This window comes from Sciurus vulgaris, assembly GCF_902686455.1.
Source record: "Sciurus vulgaris genome assembly, chromosome: 7".
In the NCBI taxonomy this organism is placed as follows: domain Eukaryota; kingdom Metazoa; phylum Chordata; class Mammalia; order Rodentia; family Sciuridae; genus Sciurus; species Sciurus vulgaris.
Window position 1 is genome coordinate 143,208,500 of NC_136467.1, and position 16,726 is coordinate 143,225,225.

The 16,726-nt window shown below is 44.4% G+C and overlaps 1 protein-coding gene across 2 annotated transcripts in view; it reads right to left on the bottom strand.

Annotated features, from left to right (window-relative positions):
* Window positions 1-16,726, bottom strand: part of NEDD9 (neural precursor cell expressed, developmentally down-regulated 9) — a 177,121-nt gene that overhangs the window by 26,325 nt on the left and 134,070 nt on the right. For both annotated transcript variants that reach the window (XM_079147908.1, XM_079147907.1), the window contains one exon: window positions 1,891-2,331. In XM_079147908.1, coding sequence (XP_079004034.1) covers window positions 1,891-2,331 — 441 coding nt within the window. The remainder of the gene's footprint in view (window positions 1-1,890; window positions 2,332-16,726) is intronic.

The window sequence follows — 16,726 nt, forward strand, 5'->3', positions numbered from 1 at the left end:
AGATCAGCAGAGAATAGCGAGAGGGAGGAGGGGCAGGTGAGGGGGTCACAGGGGACTGAAAGGGACTAAATCAAATTCCACGCATGTATGATGTTGTCAAAATGAACCCAACTATTATGTATGACTATAATACTCTAATAAAAAAGGTTATATAGATGAAAAAATGAAAGAGGAATCCAACAGTAAGCCTCCCCTCCCCCCGTTTTTCAACAGAAGATTCCAGACACATGCAAGTAGATATTCCCTAATTTACATGGGTTTGAAAATTTACATCTATAACATCTATATTCAGTTTTCTAAGAGCCAATGTGCTCTTTCTGGCATCTAATTCCATCATCCCTTTATAATCTGGAGATATTTTCTTGTTGTATTACATTAGTCCATTCTTAATACCAAAGCTCGGACAGCCCGCTGGAATTTGCTGGTAAATGGAAGAGAAGCTCCCTCCCTGGTAATGCACATGAAAGCACCAGCCTGCTTTGGGCTCTTGTCACCACAAGTCCCCCAACATCTTCACAGCACATGTACCCACCTGGCATTATTGTACTTTACAGTTTCCCTCACTACAGCGTAGATACCACAAGGGCTTTTTCACCCTTTAATTCACGAGCATCAAAAATACACCAGGGGCTGGGGTTGTGGCTCAGTGGTGGAGTACTTGCCTAGCATGTGTGAGGCACTGGGTTTGATTCTCTGCACTGCACATAAATAAATGAATAAAATAAAGGTCTATCAATATCTTAAAAAATATACCAAATGTTCATCATTTGTCTTCAGTTAGCACATTTCTATTTATTTCAAATTGTTGTGGTATGTGGAATTATAAAGGGTGTTGAAAAGCTCCCCACCTGCTATAGTTTGGGTGTGATCTGAGTGTCCCACAAGGGTCCACTGTGATTAAAGTCTTGATCTTCAGTGTGTGAAGTGATGGAAACTTTGGAAGGGGTCCACTAGGAGGTCCTCGGTCCCTGGAGGAGGGTCCTCTGAAGGACTGTGGGACATCATTCTCTCTCTAGCTTCCAGTTTGGCGACATAGACTCTTCCACACAAATGGGCCTGATGTGGCTGCAGCTGAGAGGGACCTCACCAGATCCCAGCCAGTGCCAGTGTCATGCCCTTGATCCTCCCAAATTCCAAGCTTAATAAATGTTTTTCTCTTTATAAAGTTAGCTGCCTCTGATATTTAGTTACAGTACTGACATGCTGATTAATGCATCATTCCTTTCTTGTATATATATTTTTTTACTTGATGTCTTCCCAAATCTCTAGGCTCCACTCTTTTTACCCCCTGGTGTTATTAACAGGAATAACTTCAAGGATGTGGGGATGGCTTCTTTCCAAATCCACTAGTATTTGTGTATTTTAAATGACTCCAACTTCAAGCCAACATCCCTAAAGAATGAGCTGGTGGGTGTGATCTACTTCTGGCTTTTTCTCTTCCTCTACTTCCTTGGGGGGTTCTTTGTTTAGTCAGATCCAGCTTTGGGTCAAGGGAGGATCATTACTCAATCTTAATATTTGGTGCTTTGTGTCCCTCAAAGAAGACATAGAAAAGACTGGAAACTATTTGAGTGCAGAATCCAGGTGTAGAAGCAGATCTATCAGCAAGATGGAGAGAAATAATTCTGTGATCCAGTATGATCCAGAATGACACAGGAATTTATAATGGCTGTGGATCAATACCATTTGGCCCATGGTAGTTCAAGAAAGTTCTGTTGACTGATGAATGGTGAAATGATACAAAAATAAAAGATGTCTGGGTTGAGGCATTTGGCATATTTACTTTTGGGTAGTTTTCATTTATTATTTTTGGAACATTTCTGTCGCTCCAGATGCAATGGAAAAAAAAAAAAAAATAAGTAGGAACAAAAATTCCAGTCAGTCACTTACCTTTTTACTTAAGTGGGGGCCGTTGGTGCCTCCTAAGCTTCTCTGTCCTGAAGGTGGCACTTGATATACGTCCTGCTCTTGGGTGCCATGACCAGTGGGCACTTGGTAAATTCCCTGACTCTGGTAGGAAGGTGGCACTTGGTAGATGGTGTCGCGAGCTGCCGCCTGTGAGTTGGGCACCTGGTAGACTTTCTGTTGCGCAAAGCCCTGGTGCACGGGTCCAGGCTGGTCGTGACTGGGCGGGGCCTCCTGCACAGGACCAATCAGAAGCTTCACGCGGTTGCCAGGGACGATGCCTTGGCGTCCATGGAGGGAGCACAGCCACCATCCTTCCAGGCCCCCGGTGTTCTGCTCTATGACAGTCAGGATGTCCCCCTTGCGAAAGGCCAGCTCCTCAGCACACTCCGGGACATTGTCATATAAGGCCCTTGCCATAAGATTCTAGGAAGAGAAAACAAAACAACAGGGAAATCAGGTTAGAATGTTCACTCAGTCCCTTTTATACCTACAGCCCAAGCTCTGAGGGAGAAGCACACTTCCTGGAAAAAGAGAAGAAGGAATCTGAACAATAGCCCGTGAGGAGAAAAACAGATGGGGCAGACATAAGACAGATACACAGGCCGCGGCTGCCACCAATGACATCAGACTACCTCCTCTGAAAAGCTCAAGACACCGGGAGAGCTCTTCCCTCTAGTTGGAGAAGCTGTGCCAAGGAATCATGAGGCCCGCTGTTGCTGAGTCAGAGAACGATTCACTGAGCAAGACGGTCTCCTTCCTTTTTACAATAAGCTCAAGGGCAAAAAACAAAACTACTCCAAGCCATTTAGATGGACCACAATGGACACTTCTCAATTTTTAAATATACAGTGGAGGAATAAAGTCAAAGAAAATCCTATATAACACACTATAAAAGGCATGGCATCTGTATTCAGTGTTGGAATGTAAACAAAAGTAGTCTCACATGTGCCTTGTCAGGCCCCCCCAAAAATCCTACCCAGAGATGCTCAAGAGGAGCTTGGATATGGGGAGAATCTCAGCAGGGCGGAGGGAGTGCTTGGGGAGTCTAGCAGCAGTCCGCTCTATCTCCCGCTGTGACAGGCGACAAGGAATGTGTTCACAGGCGCAGAGAAGCCAAGGCTTTCCTCCTTCCGTCTTCTGCTCAGACCTCTCCTGAGGGCCCTTCCCCATCCTGCCTTCATCACCTACTTCTTGGATCTTGCCATTCCCATCTGAGAGCTGCGCTCTCCCCTCTCCTGGGCCCACACACTCCCTGCCTTTGCACGAAGGTCCCTCTGGCTCGCTCAGGACCCAGCAGACAGCCCAAGTAGGCAGCGGGCAGGCAGCCTGTGCTCACATTCCTGGAAGCCGTTCAAAGGCTCTGAAGATCTCATTCCTTGGCGTCAGTCACGTTCCCCAGCACACTGGCAGCCAGGACTGCGTGCCTGTCCCCTTCCAGGCACACGGAGAAGTCGGGGAACGCCGTAAATTCATTGCAGGCACTCCAAAAATTAAAAGTGATCCCGAGTGCTTCGTTAAATTGTTTGGACGCACTTAATGTCATTGTGGTGGGGATCATTTATGGAAGAAAGGACTTCTGATGGCTGGGGCATTCTTGTGACTGGCTTTCATAGCGGAACGTATTTGTGGAATTTGGGGCTGTTTTGGGGGGACTTTTACTCACTTTTCTAAAAATGTGGACTTGAGCCTTCAGCCTCGTGCTTTTCATTTCTTTAAAACAGACATACGTTAACCGTCTCCCTGGTACCGTGCCTGTAAGCTCAGGACTCACATATGTGCGTCTGCTGCAGAGTGGCGCTGGATGCAAGGGACCTGCCCTCTGCTCAGTAGTAGGAAGGGATCCAATTCTGCTACCGACAGCCACGCTCCTTTTAGCCAGCACAGCTACTTAAGGAAGGGCGATAAAGCCACAGATGTCAGTCCCCAGGACGCTCTGTGGTGGTCTTGGGAACTGAAATCCTTACGCTTCTGAGAACCAGGAATCCCGTGACCTAGACAGATGAGCTAGCTGCAAGGGAAGTTAAAGGGAAACCGAAGAGTTTGTGTTGCAGATGAAAGTTTTGCTTGGTATATATTCCAGGAAACACTGGGTTCCTTCTAACAATGAGAAGTTCAAATACAAAAAGATAAAATCAGGTCATAGTCTATCCAAGTTTGTGGAACTATTTAAGCAGGTGTCATAATTCTAAAATCTCCTCTGTCTCTCTTCTTTCATCTTTAGGGTGTTTTATAATTAAAAAGAAAAATCATCAGGTTACAGAGGACAAGATGCTGGTGCTTTGTACCAAATGGTCTCAGGGAAGCGACTCCACCAGAGTTATGTTGTGTTGATAGAGCCACAAGGGAGCTGGCCACTTTGTCTCTGTCCCTTTCTCCTGGGCCCATTCAACAACTGGGAATGGCTGGTAAAGAAGCCCCTAGATGAAATCAGAAGTAATGGAACTGGGGCCAGTTGATAGTTGTGCAATTATAGAAGAGAAACAGAAGACAGCAGAAAGGCAAAGTCCCACAGAACTAATCAGCATAATCAGCAGGAGACTCAGCGTTGGGTCACTTCCAACTCTATGGAACACCCTGAGGCACCAAGGAGAATACTGGCATGGCTTGATTAGAGGCAGATAGAAACCCCTTGTGAGAGTTGGATTAGATGCTGTTTCCTGTCCCGGTAGCCTTCCCACCACCTGGTGAGCAGCATGGTGAGCTACAAGACATGGAGAGCTGGTCCTAGGGTAGCTTCAGAGTTCCCTACTCTGTGCTAAGCTGGCACTGTGGGGGAGCTTTCCTGACTGGTTACTTATGACTTCCCTCCAGTCTTCCCACTGCCCACAGAGATTAGGGTTCAGAGCCGACCCAGCTGTTGGCGTCAGGGGCCCTAGTTCCATCCTGACACCTGTCCATACACCGACAGACATTCTCAGTGCTGGCTGAGAGGAGTGTGAGCTATTTAACCTCTGTGCAAGCTTTGGAGAGCCCGTGTCACACCCAGCCACTTTCCTGCACAAAAGGTTACAGCCGTGAAAACCTCCGAGCCCAACAGAGCCCTATACTCTTGTTTCACAGGTGAGGACACAGGTCTGGGGAGCCAGTTCATCATTTGCCTGAGGCCTGTTGGTGTCAGAAATGGAAATAGAACTGGGGTCTAGAAGGCTAAGCTGTCTTAGCTCTTACCTCAGTGTCCTAGCTGGGCTCAATTCCATTGTTGATCCATCGAATCATTATTGATCTAATAGAATTAATGCCTATGGAATAAATGGATTCTTGGTTTGGGGATCCTGTGTTTCCGGGGCTGATTACATCTCTCCTTTGTGTCTTGGCCTCCTCATCCACCCAGTGAGAATGAGGACCATAGATAGTGCCTATCCTGTGGGTTTATTATGAGGATTTTTTTTTTTTTTTTTTTTTTTTTTTTTTTTTGGTACTGGGGATTGAACCTGGGGGTGCTTGACTATTAAGTCACCTATCCAGACCATTTTATTATTTTTATTTTGAGACAGGGTTTTGCTAAGTTGCTTATGGCCTCACTAAGTTTCTGAAGCTGACCTCAAACTTGCAATCCTTCTGCCTCAGCCTCCCGAGCCACTAGGATTACAGACGTGGACCACCAAGCCCAGTTACTATAGGGATTCAAGTGAGTTAACTCCAGGAAAGTACTTCAGAATTGCCCAAGACTTAGCAAGCTATTATGACTTTTTATTGAATTTGCTTGATGGTACTTTGGCCTCAGGAATCTTTCTTTACCCCCTCTCAGTTCTCAAGCAAAAGTTGGTCCTATTCTAAGGGGGCTATTACATATATTTGTGTACCTATCTGGTATTTCTCTTGTTCTCCATGACATTTTGGAAGAACTATATCTCAAAGCAACATTTCTCTGAATTTATCGTGAGTTCTGGTCACTGCTATATCTTTCATGGCATATTGCTCTACAAATGGCAATAATGACACCATGGGGTGCCTTCAGAAGGCCCTCAGAGACAAAATAATAATAGTAAAAATCATAAAATGATATTACTTGATAAAGTACAGATAAATGTCACCAGATCCCAGCAGAATACAATACATTATTAGACAGTAGGGAAAGCCGCTGGTAAAGAGCTTGGTTTCTATGTGCTGTATTTGGTGTTGGAGAAAGAGGTCCGCAGGAAGACGGAAGCCAGATTAACTTCAGCTGGAACACGCCTGAGCAGATATCATTCAAAAGTGGCTAACTCACAAGGCGGTAAATCAAGAGTTAATTCTTCTATAAGAAGGTGTGACTGCTTGAGGCTGTAAAGTCAGAAGCTGATTATCTGAACATCTTAGAAAAACTCCAGAAAGGCAGTTTGTCTCTTCAAGAGCTAATCTTTCTCAACCCCCAGCTCCTTGGATATTTATCTCCAGGGAGGGAAGGTCAACACAGAAACAAATCAGGGAGCGATAAGACAGCCCGAGTAATTCTATACCAGCTGGATGGGAGCCGCCAGAGACTGGCAGAAAGGCAGCCATTGCTGGGCCACGCACCAAGACGGTTATGGCTGGACACCGAGCTTGAAAGCCGGAAGGCACTCACACAGTTAGAGTCCAACTCTTTCACTTTACAAATGAGAAGGAGGAGGTGCAAGAAGTTAACGATTTGCCAAGTCACCTGGCACGAAGGTCTTAGGACTGGGATAGGAGCCGACCACTTGCCTCAAGGTCCAGAATTAGGACAGTATGTAATGAAGTCCAAGGCACGTGCTGCAAAAGTGGCGGCTCTTCCCGGGATTGGAACTGGCATTTAGGGTCCTAAACGCCAGCCGGGGGAAGCCTACTTGCAGTGGCTTCTGACAATGACACCAACTCCAGTCTTTCTTGAAACTCCTCTGCCTTCCATGATACCGCCTCCTGGTTCTTCCTCCTCTCCTGACCGCTCACCTCCTCTTCTGTCAGGTCCACTTCCCCCCATCTCTTAAGTGGTCATGCTCCAAAAGGATCACTCCTTTGCACTTCCTTCTGTATTCCCTGGTTCTGAAGTGAAATCTCATCTTGGGGTGGCATCTGAGCACACAGATCAATACCCAAATCCGCAACACCAGGTTAGGTCTTTCTTCTGACCCTATCTCCCCAGTCATCGAAGGAGCATCTTCATCTCTAACTCATCAGGTACAAAACCCTTTTTTCTCCTGCTTTACCTCTCTTGGGTGACACAGGATGTACCCAGATGCCAAAGGTGGGAACCCAATGGTTGCCGAGTCTCTTCACAACCTGGAAGCCAATCAGCAGGCCCTGTTTACCTCCCCGCCTCTCCGAGTTCTGGTCCTCAGTGACTCTCCAATTCTTTTTCTGGAAGCACAGGAAATTGCTTTCCACTCGATTCTCCTGCATGCAATCTCTTCCCACCTTAAAACTCATCTTCCATATAACCAGAATCTTTCCCAAACCCAGCAGATTCCCTTCCATTTCTCTATCTTTACAGGATAGCTTGTATCATCCCCCTTCAAACTCCTGAAGCGCATTTCCAGAACTTCAGCCCACTATCTGAAATAAAATGCACGCCCATTCAATGTTTGCTATATTGAAGTCTGTTTTCTGGCGTCTGATTTCCTGGTTCTCCTTAGGGAGGGCAAAATTGCTTTTCTAGAGAATTCAGCAAGATATTTGGTTAAAAATTCTCAGATGGAAGAGTGGAAGGAAGATGACCCAAGCAAAAAGACAAATGGTGTGTCCAAGTCACTCAAGCCTGACATCCAGAGAATATTGGAGACAGCAAGCAGGAAAGTGCCTGCCCCTCCCTATTTAAACAGGACAATGACGCACATGGGGAGTCTGACCCCCCTGAACCTTGCGTTCGCAACTACTGAGCAAACAGGAAGGCCAAGAGGAACTGACCATCCCCGCGAGATGAAATACAATGGTCTCTTTAAAGAGGCTTTTCTCCCTGTAGCGTAGCAATCTGCATCTGGGGGTAGGTGACAGAGCACCATTGAAACACTTGGCCAGAAAGTCTGGGTTCTCCTGTTCCTGGTTCCCAAGCTGTGCCTGAGGAGGGGGAAGAGAATACTTTGCAGCTGGCCAGAACTGCCAGTACCAAGAGCTCAGGTCACGTGACAGCATCTCCCACTCCACTCCCCCAACCCCTCCCTGCGTGCCCTCGCCCACTGCTATCAAAATGTCAAGAAAGCTTATTGCTCCGACTGCCAGGGAAATGATCTGCTTTTCCCAATACAGAGAGGTGTGACGTGTAATTTCCATGACCATTCATACTGGCTCTTTGAACCTAAATGAGACACAATGGCTGGTGTGTCACTAAGACTGATAGCATCATCAATGGCTCCGCTTCCTCTTATTATTTTTACTTCATTCTATATTTATGCAGGAGATCCTGCCGAAGCCTCCGGGCTGCCACATTCTTCACAGCGCGTCTTTTCTGCACCCCTCCCCTACAGACTTCAGTCCTGGGCTCTGGTGGACTCACATGCATGGGCCACAGGCACACAGAGGGCAGGCCCTGAGAAGCTGACCCACTAAAGGAAATGGCCATTGTCAAGGAAATCAGTCTTAAAGGAAGCCGCTGAGGGATGAACAGCATCCAGGTCAACCTCTGTGCACACTGGGGAGGAGAGAGAAAGGCTCTAGTGCTTTTGTGGGACCTGACAAAAATCAGCTTTGGCTAAGGACTGGAAAATCACTTGGGTCGTGTTTCTCCTCTCCCTCCCATCTTCACCTTTGGGAAAGAAGGGGATGTAGGCTTCCCCCCAAAGAAGGAAGCAGCCATGCTCAGAACCCATGATATCTACGAGTATCAGGATTTGGATTCTTGGAATACTTGGTTCACAGCTAGGTTCTGGAATGTTGAATTTTGGGGGTTGGGTCCTCTTGATGTTCCTAAGTAGCAGTCACGAAACTTTCAAGTACAGGAATTAGAAGACAGGGTATGATATGGATACGACCTGTGTGTTTCCCGGTACTAGCCGTCAATTGCATTTTGACATACTTTCCAGTAGGTGATCTGAACGAGCACACAGACAGGCAACAGCAGGCTCCGCCAGGTCATACTTCTGACTCTGGGGAGGCGTGATCCCTATTTCCCACCAAAGATTCCTCTGGCACCTGAAATGAGTTTCAACCAATGATTTTTATTTTTAGGAAAATGATTGCAGAGCTTAATGAGGATCTTGGATGCTCCCTGAATCTTCATGGCATCCACTCTGCCACACACACTCAAGTTTTCTTTGATTTCCCAGCCTTGTGAACTTTAGTTACAACATTATCTTTTGAGCCTTTCCTAGTGGGAGGTGCTTTAAGAAATGTGACATTAGACATCTGCCTTCCAAGGTAACCTTTGACAGGGCATGAGACACCATGCATACTCTCTGCACTGCGGGGCAGCTCCCTGTGTGCGGTTGCGCATGGACTCCTGGGTTCAGGAACCTTAGCATTCTTCCACTGACCTATTCCTAGTTGGTGAGGAATCACCAAGAACCCAGCATTATTGTGATAGCTCATATACAAAAGTGATGGTATTTCTTGAGACCTGGTGGAAAGATCCAATGCTCATGGCGAATTGAATATTTGAATCTCTGAAAGAAATTTCAGACTGACATTTAGTAATATGATATGAACAGCATAGCTGAGAGATTAGGCAGCATTTCCTCAAATGGCAGGCTCTTCTTTGCTGCCTTTGAAAGACTCCACCTGTCCTCCTTCGATTTAAGACTGACAGAGGACAGCAAGGTCCACATGCTGAGGTCTGTTGACCACGAAACCAACAAAAGCCTAGAGGAGATCCTTTGCTTGGTATAAGAAACTTTACAAACTGGTTGACAGGTAGGTTGTGCAACTGCACAGCTAACTTTTACTATTTCCTAACTCATGGTGGAGGATTAATCTTGAGCAAAATAAATTAACTTCTCCTTACAAGTCTGATTGATGATCATAAATTATTACATATATTTATATATGTTATATATAAATTATATATATGATATATAATATATTATATTACATATTATATTAGATAATATATATTATGTATATACTATATATAGTATATATGATATATAATATGTTGCTCTATATATGTACATATATATATATATTTGAAGAGTTTAATTCTCTGCTCATCTGTGGTCTTTGAGATTTACCTAAGCAGTTTCTAAGGATCTTAAAGAAGGTGGAAGAGTACCCAGGTTCCTATGGGTATTAGAACCAGAAGTTGCCCAGAGTTGACCAGAACTGACTACAGTAGAATTTTAGAGCAAGAAGGGACCATTTTAATCCTGTCTCTTTGTTTTACAGCCCAGAGGGTCTTAGATTAGTAGTAGAGCCAGAGATAGCATCTGGTTCCCCTTCTCATCTAGGGTTTCCCCCCTCCCGGACCAGGATGCCCTTCATGAGAATCTTTTCCATCTTGGAATTTAGCACTATTGCTATTAAGCCCTGGAATTTATAAGCATTTGTCCCAGGTTGCCTGGTTTTGATAACTTTCAGTACAGCATATTGGCAAGGGATCAAAAACGCGGGGCAGGCACAAACTCTTTTCAGGTTTTGTCCCTAGATAAATCTGACAGGCGCCATATAATGATGAAGGCCTGACACCCACTCACCCAAAAGATAGGTTTTTATTAACAATAAAACAACCACCTGGATTCCAGCCAACATTACGATGCTGGCACCAGATCACATCTATCTGCCTGTCTAGACAAATCCCTCTAACACACAGGTACTTGGGGGAAAGAAATGAAAATTAAGTTATAAAGGAGTAGGAGACGCCAATCTACTCTGTTGTGATTTCCAAAAAATGATATCACTTCTCAAAAGTCAAAATTCACAAGTTATGACATCTAATAAAGGATCTGAAAGAAGGAACATTCTCACGTTCCATCTACTCCTCAATGCCAACGTGAGCACCTACTGGCAAGCTTTGTCCACCTCCCAGGATTCAGTTGGTGAGACAGGGATGCCACCTTTGATGAACCTGTTTTACATGTCACCTGACCTGGGTTTGGTGCCTGATTGCTAATACCTACTCACCCTGCGAGGTCCTCAAAAGTGTTTTAAAACATGGATTCACACTCTTGGCTGAGGGGTGTGTGGTCATATTCTGTTAGCATTACTGCTGCAGAGCTATCTCCAGGAAAAACCTTCAGAAGCTGCAGCTTCTCAGTTAGATGAGAGGAAAGACGACAGGAGCAAACGGGGCAGAAGAAAACCTGAGTGGAACTGTTCAATGCCTAGGCGTGTGGACAAGCTCCTACACGACATACGCCAGCTTAGGAGATAAAATAGCTTTCTTAAAGGGCCAGTGCTAGCTGCATGTTCCAAGATTAGATATATATGCAGAGGAAGACTTTGGAGAATGTGTTACCTTCCAGATGGTTTGGGGGTTTTACACTTGGCCTTGGGAAGACCTTGTGCTTCTTAGTATTTCGTGGTATTCACATGAACACATTGGAGCTAAGCCTCAAAGAGGAAGTTGCTTTTTGCTTGAGACCTGTTACATTAAGCTCAACCTCAGTCATGATAAAATTATAGTGAACACTTGCATGGGGGTAGTTTTATGCTTCCATTACGTAAAACCTGTAAGGCACTTATTTTTAAGCAGAAGAAAGCAAGAGAAATGAGAGCAGTGGTTCTCAGCCCATAGAGGGTTTGTCCAGCCAGATGCATTTGGTAACGTTTGGAGACATGTTTTGGATGTCACAGTGAGAGTGTGTGTGTGTGTGTTGGGGGGTGGGCATCTGGTGGAGAGACACCTGGGATGCTATTAAACTCTACAATGCCCAGGACAGCCTCCCTACACCCACCCCAAAGTATTATCCAACTCTAAATGTCAATTGTGCCAAGGCTGAGAAACCCTGGATGGAGACATGGGCACTGGACTGAATTAGGAGTATCTGGTCTCAGTCCTCACATTGCAAGACCAGTGACAAAGAAATGCCTGCCTTTTATGCCTGTTTTACCCTCTGCAAAGTGGGGATACTAAATATGCTCTTTATAAAAATATCACAAGGATTCATGGAATTATATAGGTGAAACACTCTGATTCCTTCAGAAGAAAAAGTCTCTATAAAATCAGAGCACAGTTATTATTCCCGCATTATGATGAGCTCATGAAATGGTGTCTTAAGAACCATATTCCTCCCCCTCAAAAAAAAAATTCCTCCGGGAAAAGAAAACAAACCAGAAATGATCTCATCATAATTGCACCTGCCACACCAAAAGGCAGACACAGTTCAGAGGAACAAAATTCCTTCCCTTCAGCAATGAAGGGAGTTGCGTCTGTAATTAAGATCTTAATAAGGGAGGCAGGAGGCTTGATGTGGACGCTGCAGGCTACAAGCAGGGAGCCACCTCGCCAGGTTTACAGCAGGAACAACTGAAATACAATCCCCTTCGGCACCTCACACTCTCAGGTGTTCCCAAAGAGTCCCTATTTCAAAATGCGCCTGCTTTCATTTCTAAAGATGTCTATTTTTCTAAAGGAAAAATGAAAGGAGAAACTTATTATTCATAAGCAAATATTATTTATGATTCTCTACAAAGAATTCACCTAAATCTACTTTTTTTTTTAAAGACCTTTAGATAATTTCCTGCAAAAGCCTGCCATAGGGAGATGGGGTGATGCCTTCCATGGTTGATTGATCTCTGGAGCAGCTTGTGCTGACTGTCTATGGAGTGACCATGTGTTCCTGAACTTTCTACGACAGTCCCTGGTTTCAAATATCCTTTCCATGGTCAGACCATATGTCTCATTGTTTGTAAAACATGGTTACATTCCCACAGAAATTACATATATTCTAAATAAAGACCAAGGACAGGCATACAAGTGTTTCTTGCTTGTGGATTTGCCTTGGTTGAATTTAGGATTTGAGAGAAAACAAGACAGGTACTGGTAAAAGTCTGCGGTCCAGGCATTGATTGACAAGATGATCTTTATAAGGAAATGAGATATATGCCCAGGACCTCTGGGCCTCTGGGAGGTTGTCAGGAAGTCCTGCCTCATAGTGAATGGGGTTATGAAGAGAAAGAAGCCCATGGGCTACATAGTTCCGTTTAAAGGCTCATCACACTGAGTTCTGAGCAAAGAGGATCTGCGATTCAAAGACCACTAAAGGGAAAGAGGGCTTTACAGTTTTGCTCTTCCTGTGTGGTTGTGCCAATATAGCAATACTGCTGATCCACAACTAGCAATGAGAACAGTGAACATACTTGACACGTGATTGATGTATCCTGACAACTAAAGACAACGAACTCCAGGAAGCCTCTAGTGTCTATATGTCCATCAACTGCCATTCTCTGTATGCTGCCTGTCCATGTTATGATTATTTAGGGAGGGGGAGGTTGGTATGGCGGCAGAGAAGCCCAGTTCATTATCAGTGGAGTGCAGAGCCTCGGGGACACAGAAGCACGGAGGAGCCTGCAGCCACCTCATCTGTGGGCTGAGGTGCTCAGTTAAGGCAAAAAAACCCAACAACCAGGAATCGATGAGACTAAGGCTAACTCATAAGAGAGAGCATACAGTTTCTGCTTAACGAAAAGGAATTAGGAAAAATATTAATGACATATCATACTTTCTACATACCTATTGCCTTAATACATGATCCAATCTTAACCTTTTATGTGTTTTGGTTACTGCAACTTACTATCAAACTTCACAGATAACTCGCCGCTCACAAGAGTATAGAAAGGAATGAAAATTAATTTCAAAAGGAGCTAGCACATATTTTTGTGGTTTGCGGTGCTTGCACTTTTACATATTCATGGTGGCTCCATGATTTTTCTGGTGAGCATAAACATCAACATGTCACGTAAGGAACATTTTTGGTAACATCTTATAACTATTACCTTGACGTAGTAGAACTATCAGGAGGATTTGAATTTGGAAGACCAAGAAGATTTGCCAAGAAATGTGACTCCTGTAAATCACTGCACCCAGCCTTTGAATAAGGGTCTGGAACTACCTACTTAGACACCATTTAAACACCATTAATGGCTGGGGAAAAGGGGCTAGCTGTTTCTTTTTCTATTTTTTTAAATAAACTTGTATTTGGTAGTCCATGGTGGGGTCCATCCATACACACTGGAAAACTTTCCATTGGCAATTTTAGTATCTCATGATCACCTGCTCCCACTGGTCACCTCAGCCATCCACAAAGCTGTCACACAACGTCACCATCCATGAGTTCTGGTGCCAGTTCCACCTTTATCCAATGATATACCTTGATCCACCTAGATTGCCTGTTTACTAAAGTGCCTTCCGAAAGATTCGCCCTTTCCAGCTGGGGACGGTAAGGTCACCCTTAGGGCCGTTGATCTTAAAATGAAGATTCCTCAGGAGGAATCTGAAGCCAGGCTGCGGTGTTCCCCAGCGAGGAGAGTCCTCATTAGCCAGTAAGAATCACCACAGGGAGATGCCTGGAATGTTCAGAATAAATAAGATGCAAGGCGATGGGGTTGACGAAGTATAAACAGGGCTTTGGGGTTTTTGTCTTCTATCCAGACCCCTGCTCTTTGCCATCATCTATTGCCTAGGAAACCGGCAGCTATACTCTGGCATTTTAAGTTGGAAATATTGTATTTCTTCCCAATGGCCCTGCTGCGTTTGTCTTGGCAGGGAGAGCTGGTAATTAAGGCTATATGTTACTGCCGAGGAGTGGAGGCCCAGGACGCTGGCATTCCAAACCAATTTGTCTAGGTTTCTTTCTAACCCTAAAGTGATCTAAAAATAGAGATTCGAGACCTCTTTCTTTACATTGACGTCACTCTGACTGCAGTAGGCTGGGGGCAGACTTTACCCTGAATTTCTCCTGCTCCTCCCAACGCATCCTCCTGCTACGGTACCTCTGCTTCTCTAAAACGGATGGCTATCTCTTTTCCTCACTGATGTTTTTGTCATGGTGAACAATTCTAGTGAAGGCTCCCGCTGAAACCTGTAGCTATAGAATGCTTCCATATTTATGTGCCTGCATATCTGTGTATGCATCCATCTATCTATCTATCTATCTATCTATCTATCTATCTATCTATCTATCTATCTATCTATCCATCCATCCATCCATCTATCTATCTATCTACCTATCTATCTATCTATCTATGGATACCTGCATGATCAGCGACTTCTAGTCATCTCGGTGACCATGAAAAATTGTTGTCACACGCCATCACTATCTCTGTGTGTGTGTGTGTGGTTTATAACACCACATAATATCTGCCATTTGTCAAAGGCCTACTATGTGCTAGAAACTATTGACTGTTACATACTAAATATCTAATAAGGCAGGCATCATTACTCCTATTTATTAGTAAGGAAATGGAGGTCTGAAGTAGCTTGCTGAAAGTGATGTTGTTCGAAAGAAACAAAAGTGGGCTTTGAAACAAAACCCTGTTTCTTTCTACTGTGTCATACGGTGTTAGAACCCTTCTAAGCGGCTTTTTACCTGGCTATTTGTGTATAGACTTTATGTACTTCAGCACTGAATTAATATTTAATATTTTAAATATTAAATATTTAAATGAATATTTAAATAAATATTAAATTTAAATATTTAAATATTAACATTTTAATATTTAATATTAATATTTAATATTTGCTGAGTACCCATTATGAGCAAGGGCCTGTAATTTCAGGAATATCAGGTCTTATTAGCAACAATGAAGTAACCAAATCAACGGTGTGTTAGGAAGGGGGCCACGGGCCACAGGCATGCCATGCGGCTCCGCACCTGCCATCTGCCTTTCCACAATGCACATCCAGTCAACAATCTGTGCAGGGCATAGTCAACAATCCTCAACTACCTGAGCCTAGTGACCAGGATGTGGACATAATCCTGCCACCAAGTCCATACTACTCTCCCAACCTCTAAGGAGCATTTATTATTGTCTGAGGACAGCTGAGCTGGCTGGCATGGCCTGATTACCCGTTGCCACTGTGTGAATTTTACATTCACTTATTATCTCAGGCCTTAGAACAATAGTAAGAGGCTGTTCCTGTTACCCCTGTTTTACAGGTAAAACTGAGGCCATCAGCCTAACTTGCCCAAGGTCACAGAGCTTTAAGCCACAAGAAGCAAACACCTTTCTCCAAAGCCCACACTTTATCTTTTCTCTAACACAGAGCATATAAAATTAAGTCCCCACCCCTTTGAGGCTTAAACAATCCTAGATCACACTTCAAATTCAAGGACTTTTCTGTCAATCTGCCTCTACATACAATCAAAGCACAATGTGGCTGACTTAAAATGGGACAGCCCAGCAGGCAACCTGAGTTAGTTACAGGTATCCTTTAGGTAGTGATATGATGAAAGGAGTTAATAAGTAAGGTATTGCTAACAGAGTAGGGCAAAGGTAAAAAAACATAAAGCCTATTTAAGAGATTATATAGGACAATCCAGGAGACAAAGGTGTAGGCTTTTGATCGCTTTATACAGGGGATAGATGAGGAGACTTTATTAGAAGGAAGTGACAAGCCACTCAAGTCACGTACACACAGGTCCCGGGGGGGTCAATGAATGGGAACGGTGTGGGAACAGGACTTCCCATAGCAGAGTCCAAGGAGAGGGCAAGATGAGGGCCACATAAAGGGCATATCCGTGTGGGTGGGGAGGTGGGCCTGCAGAAGTCTGGTATCAGAGAAGCAAAGGAAAGGCTTGAAGGAGAAAAAGAGAGATGTTACAAAGACCCCAAGGGGGGAGGGAATTTGCAAAGGAACTTGAAAAGTAGAAGACAGGGGCTGGGGGAAGATAGGAAGCCACTGAAAAATTCTGGGAACAGAACTGAGATGTATTCCAGCAAGAAAAGGATGCTAAAGGAATTCCTGGTATGTTACACACTGCAACTTGCTAAATTTGGTATTACCAGAACA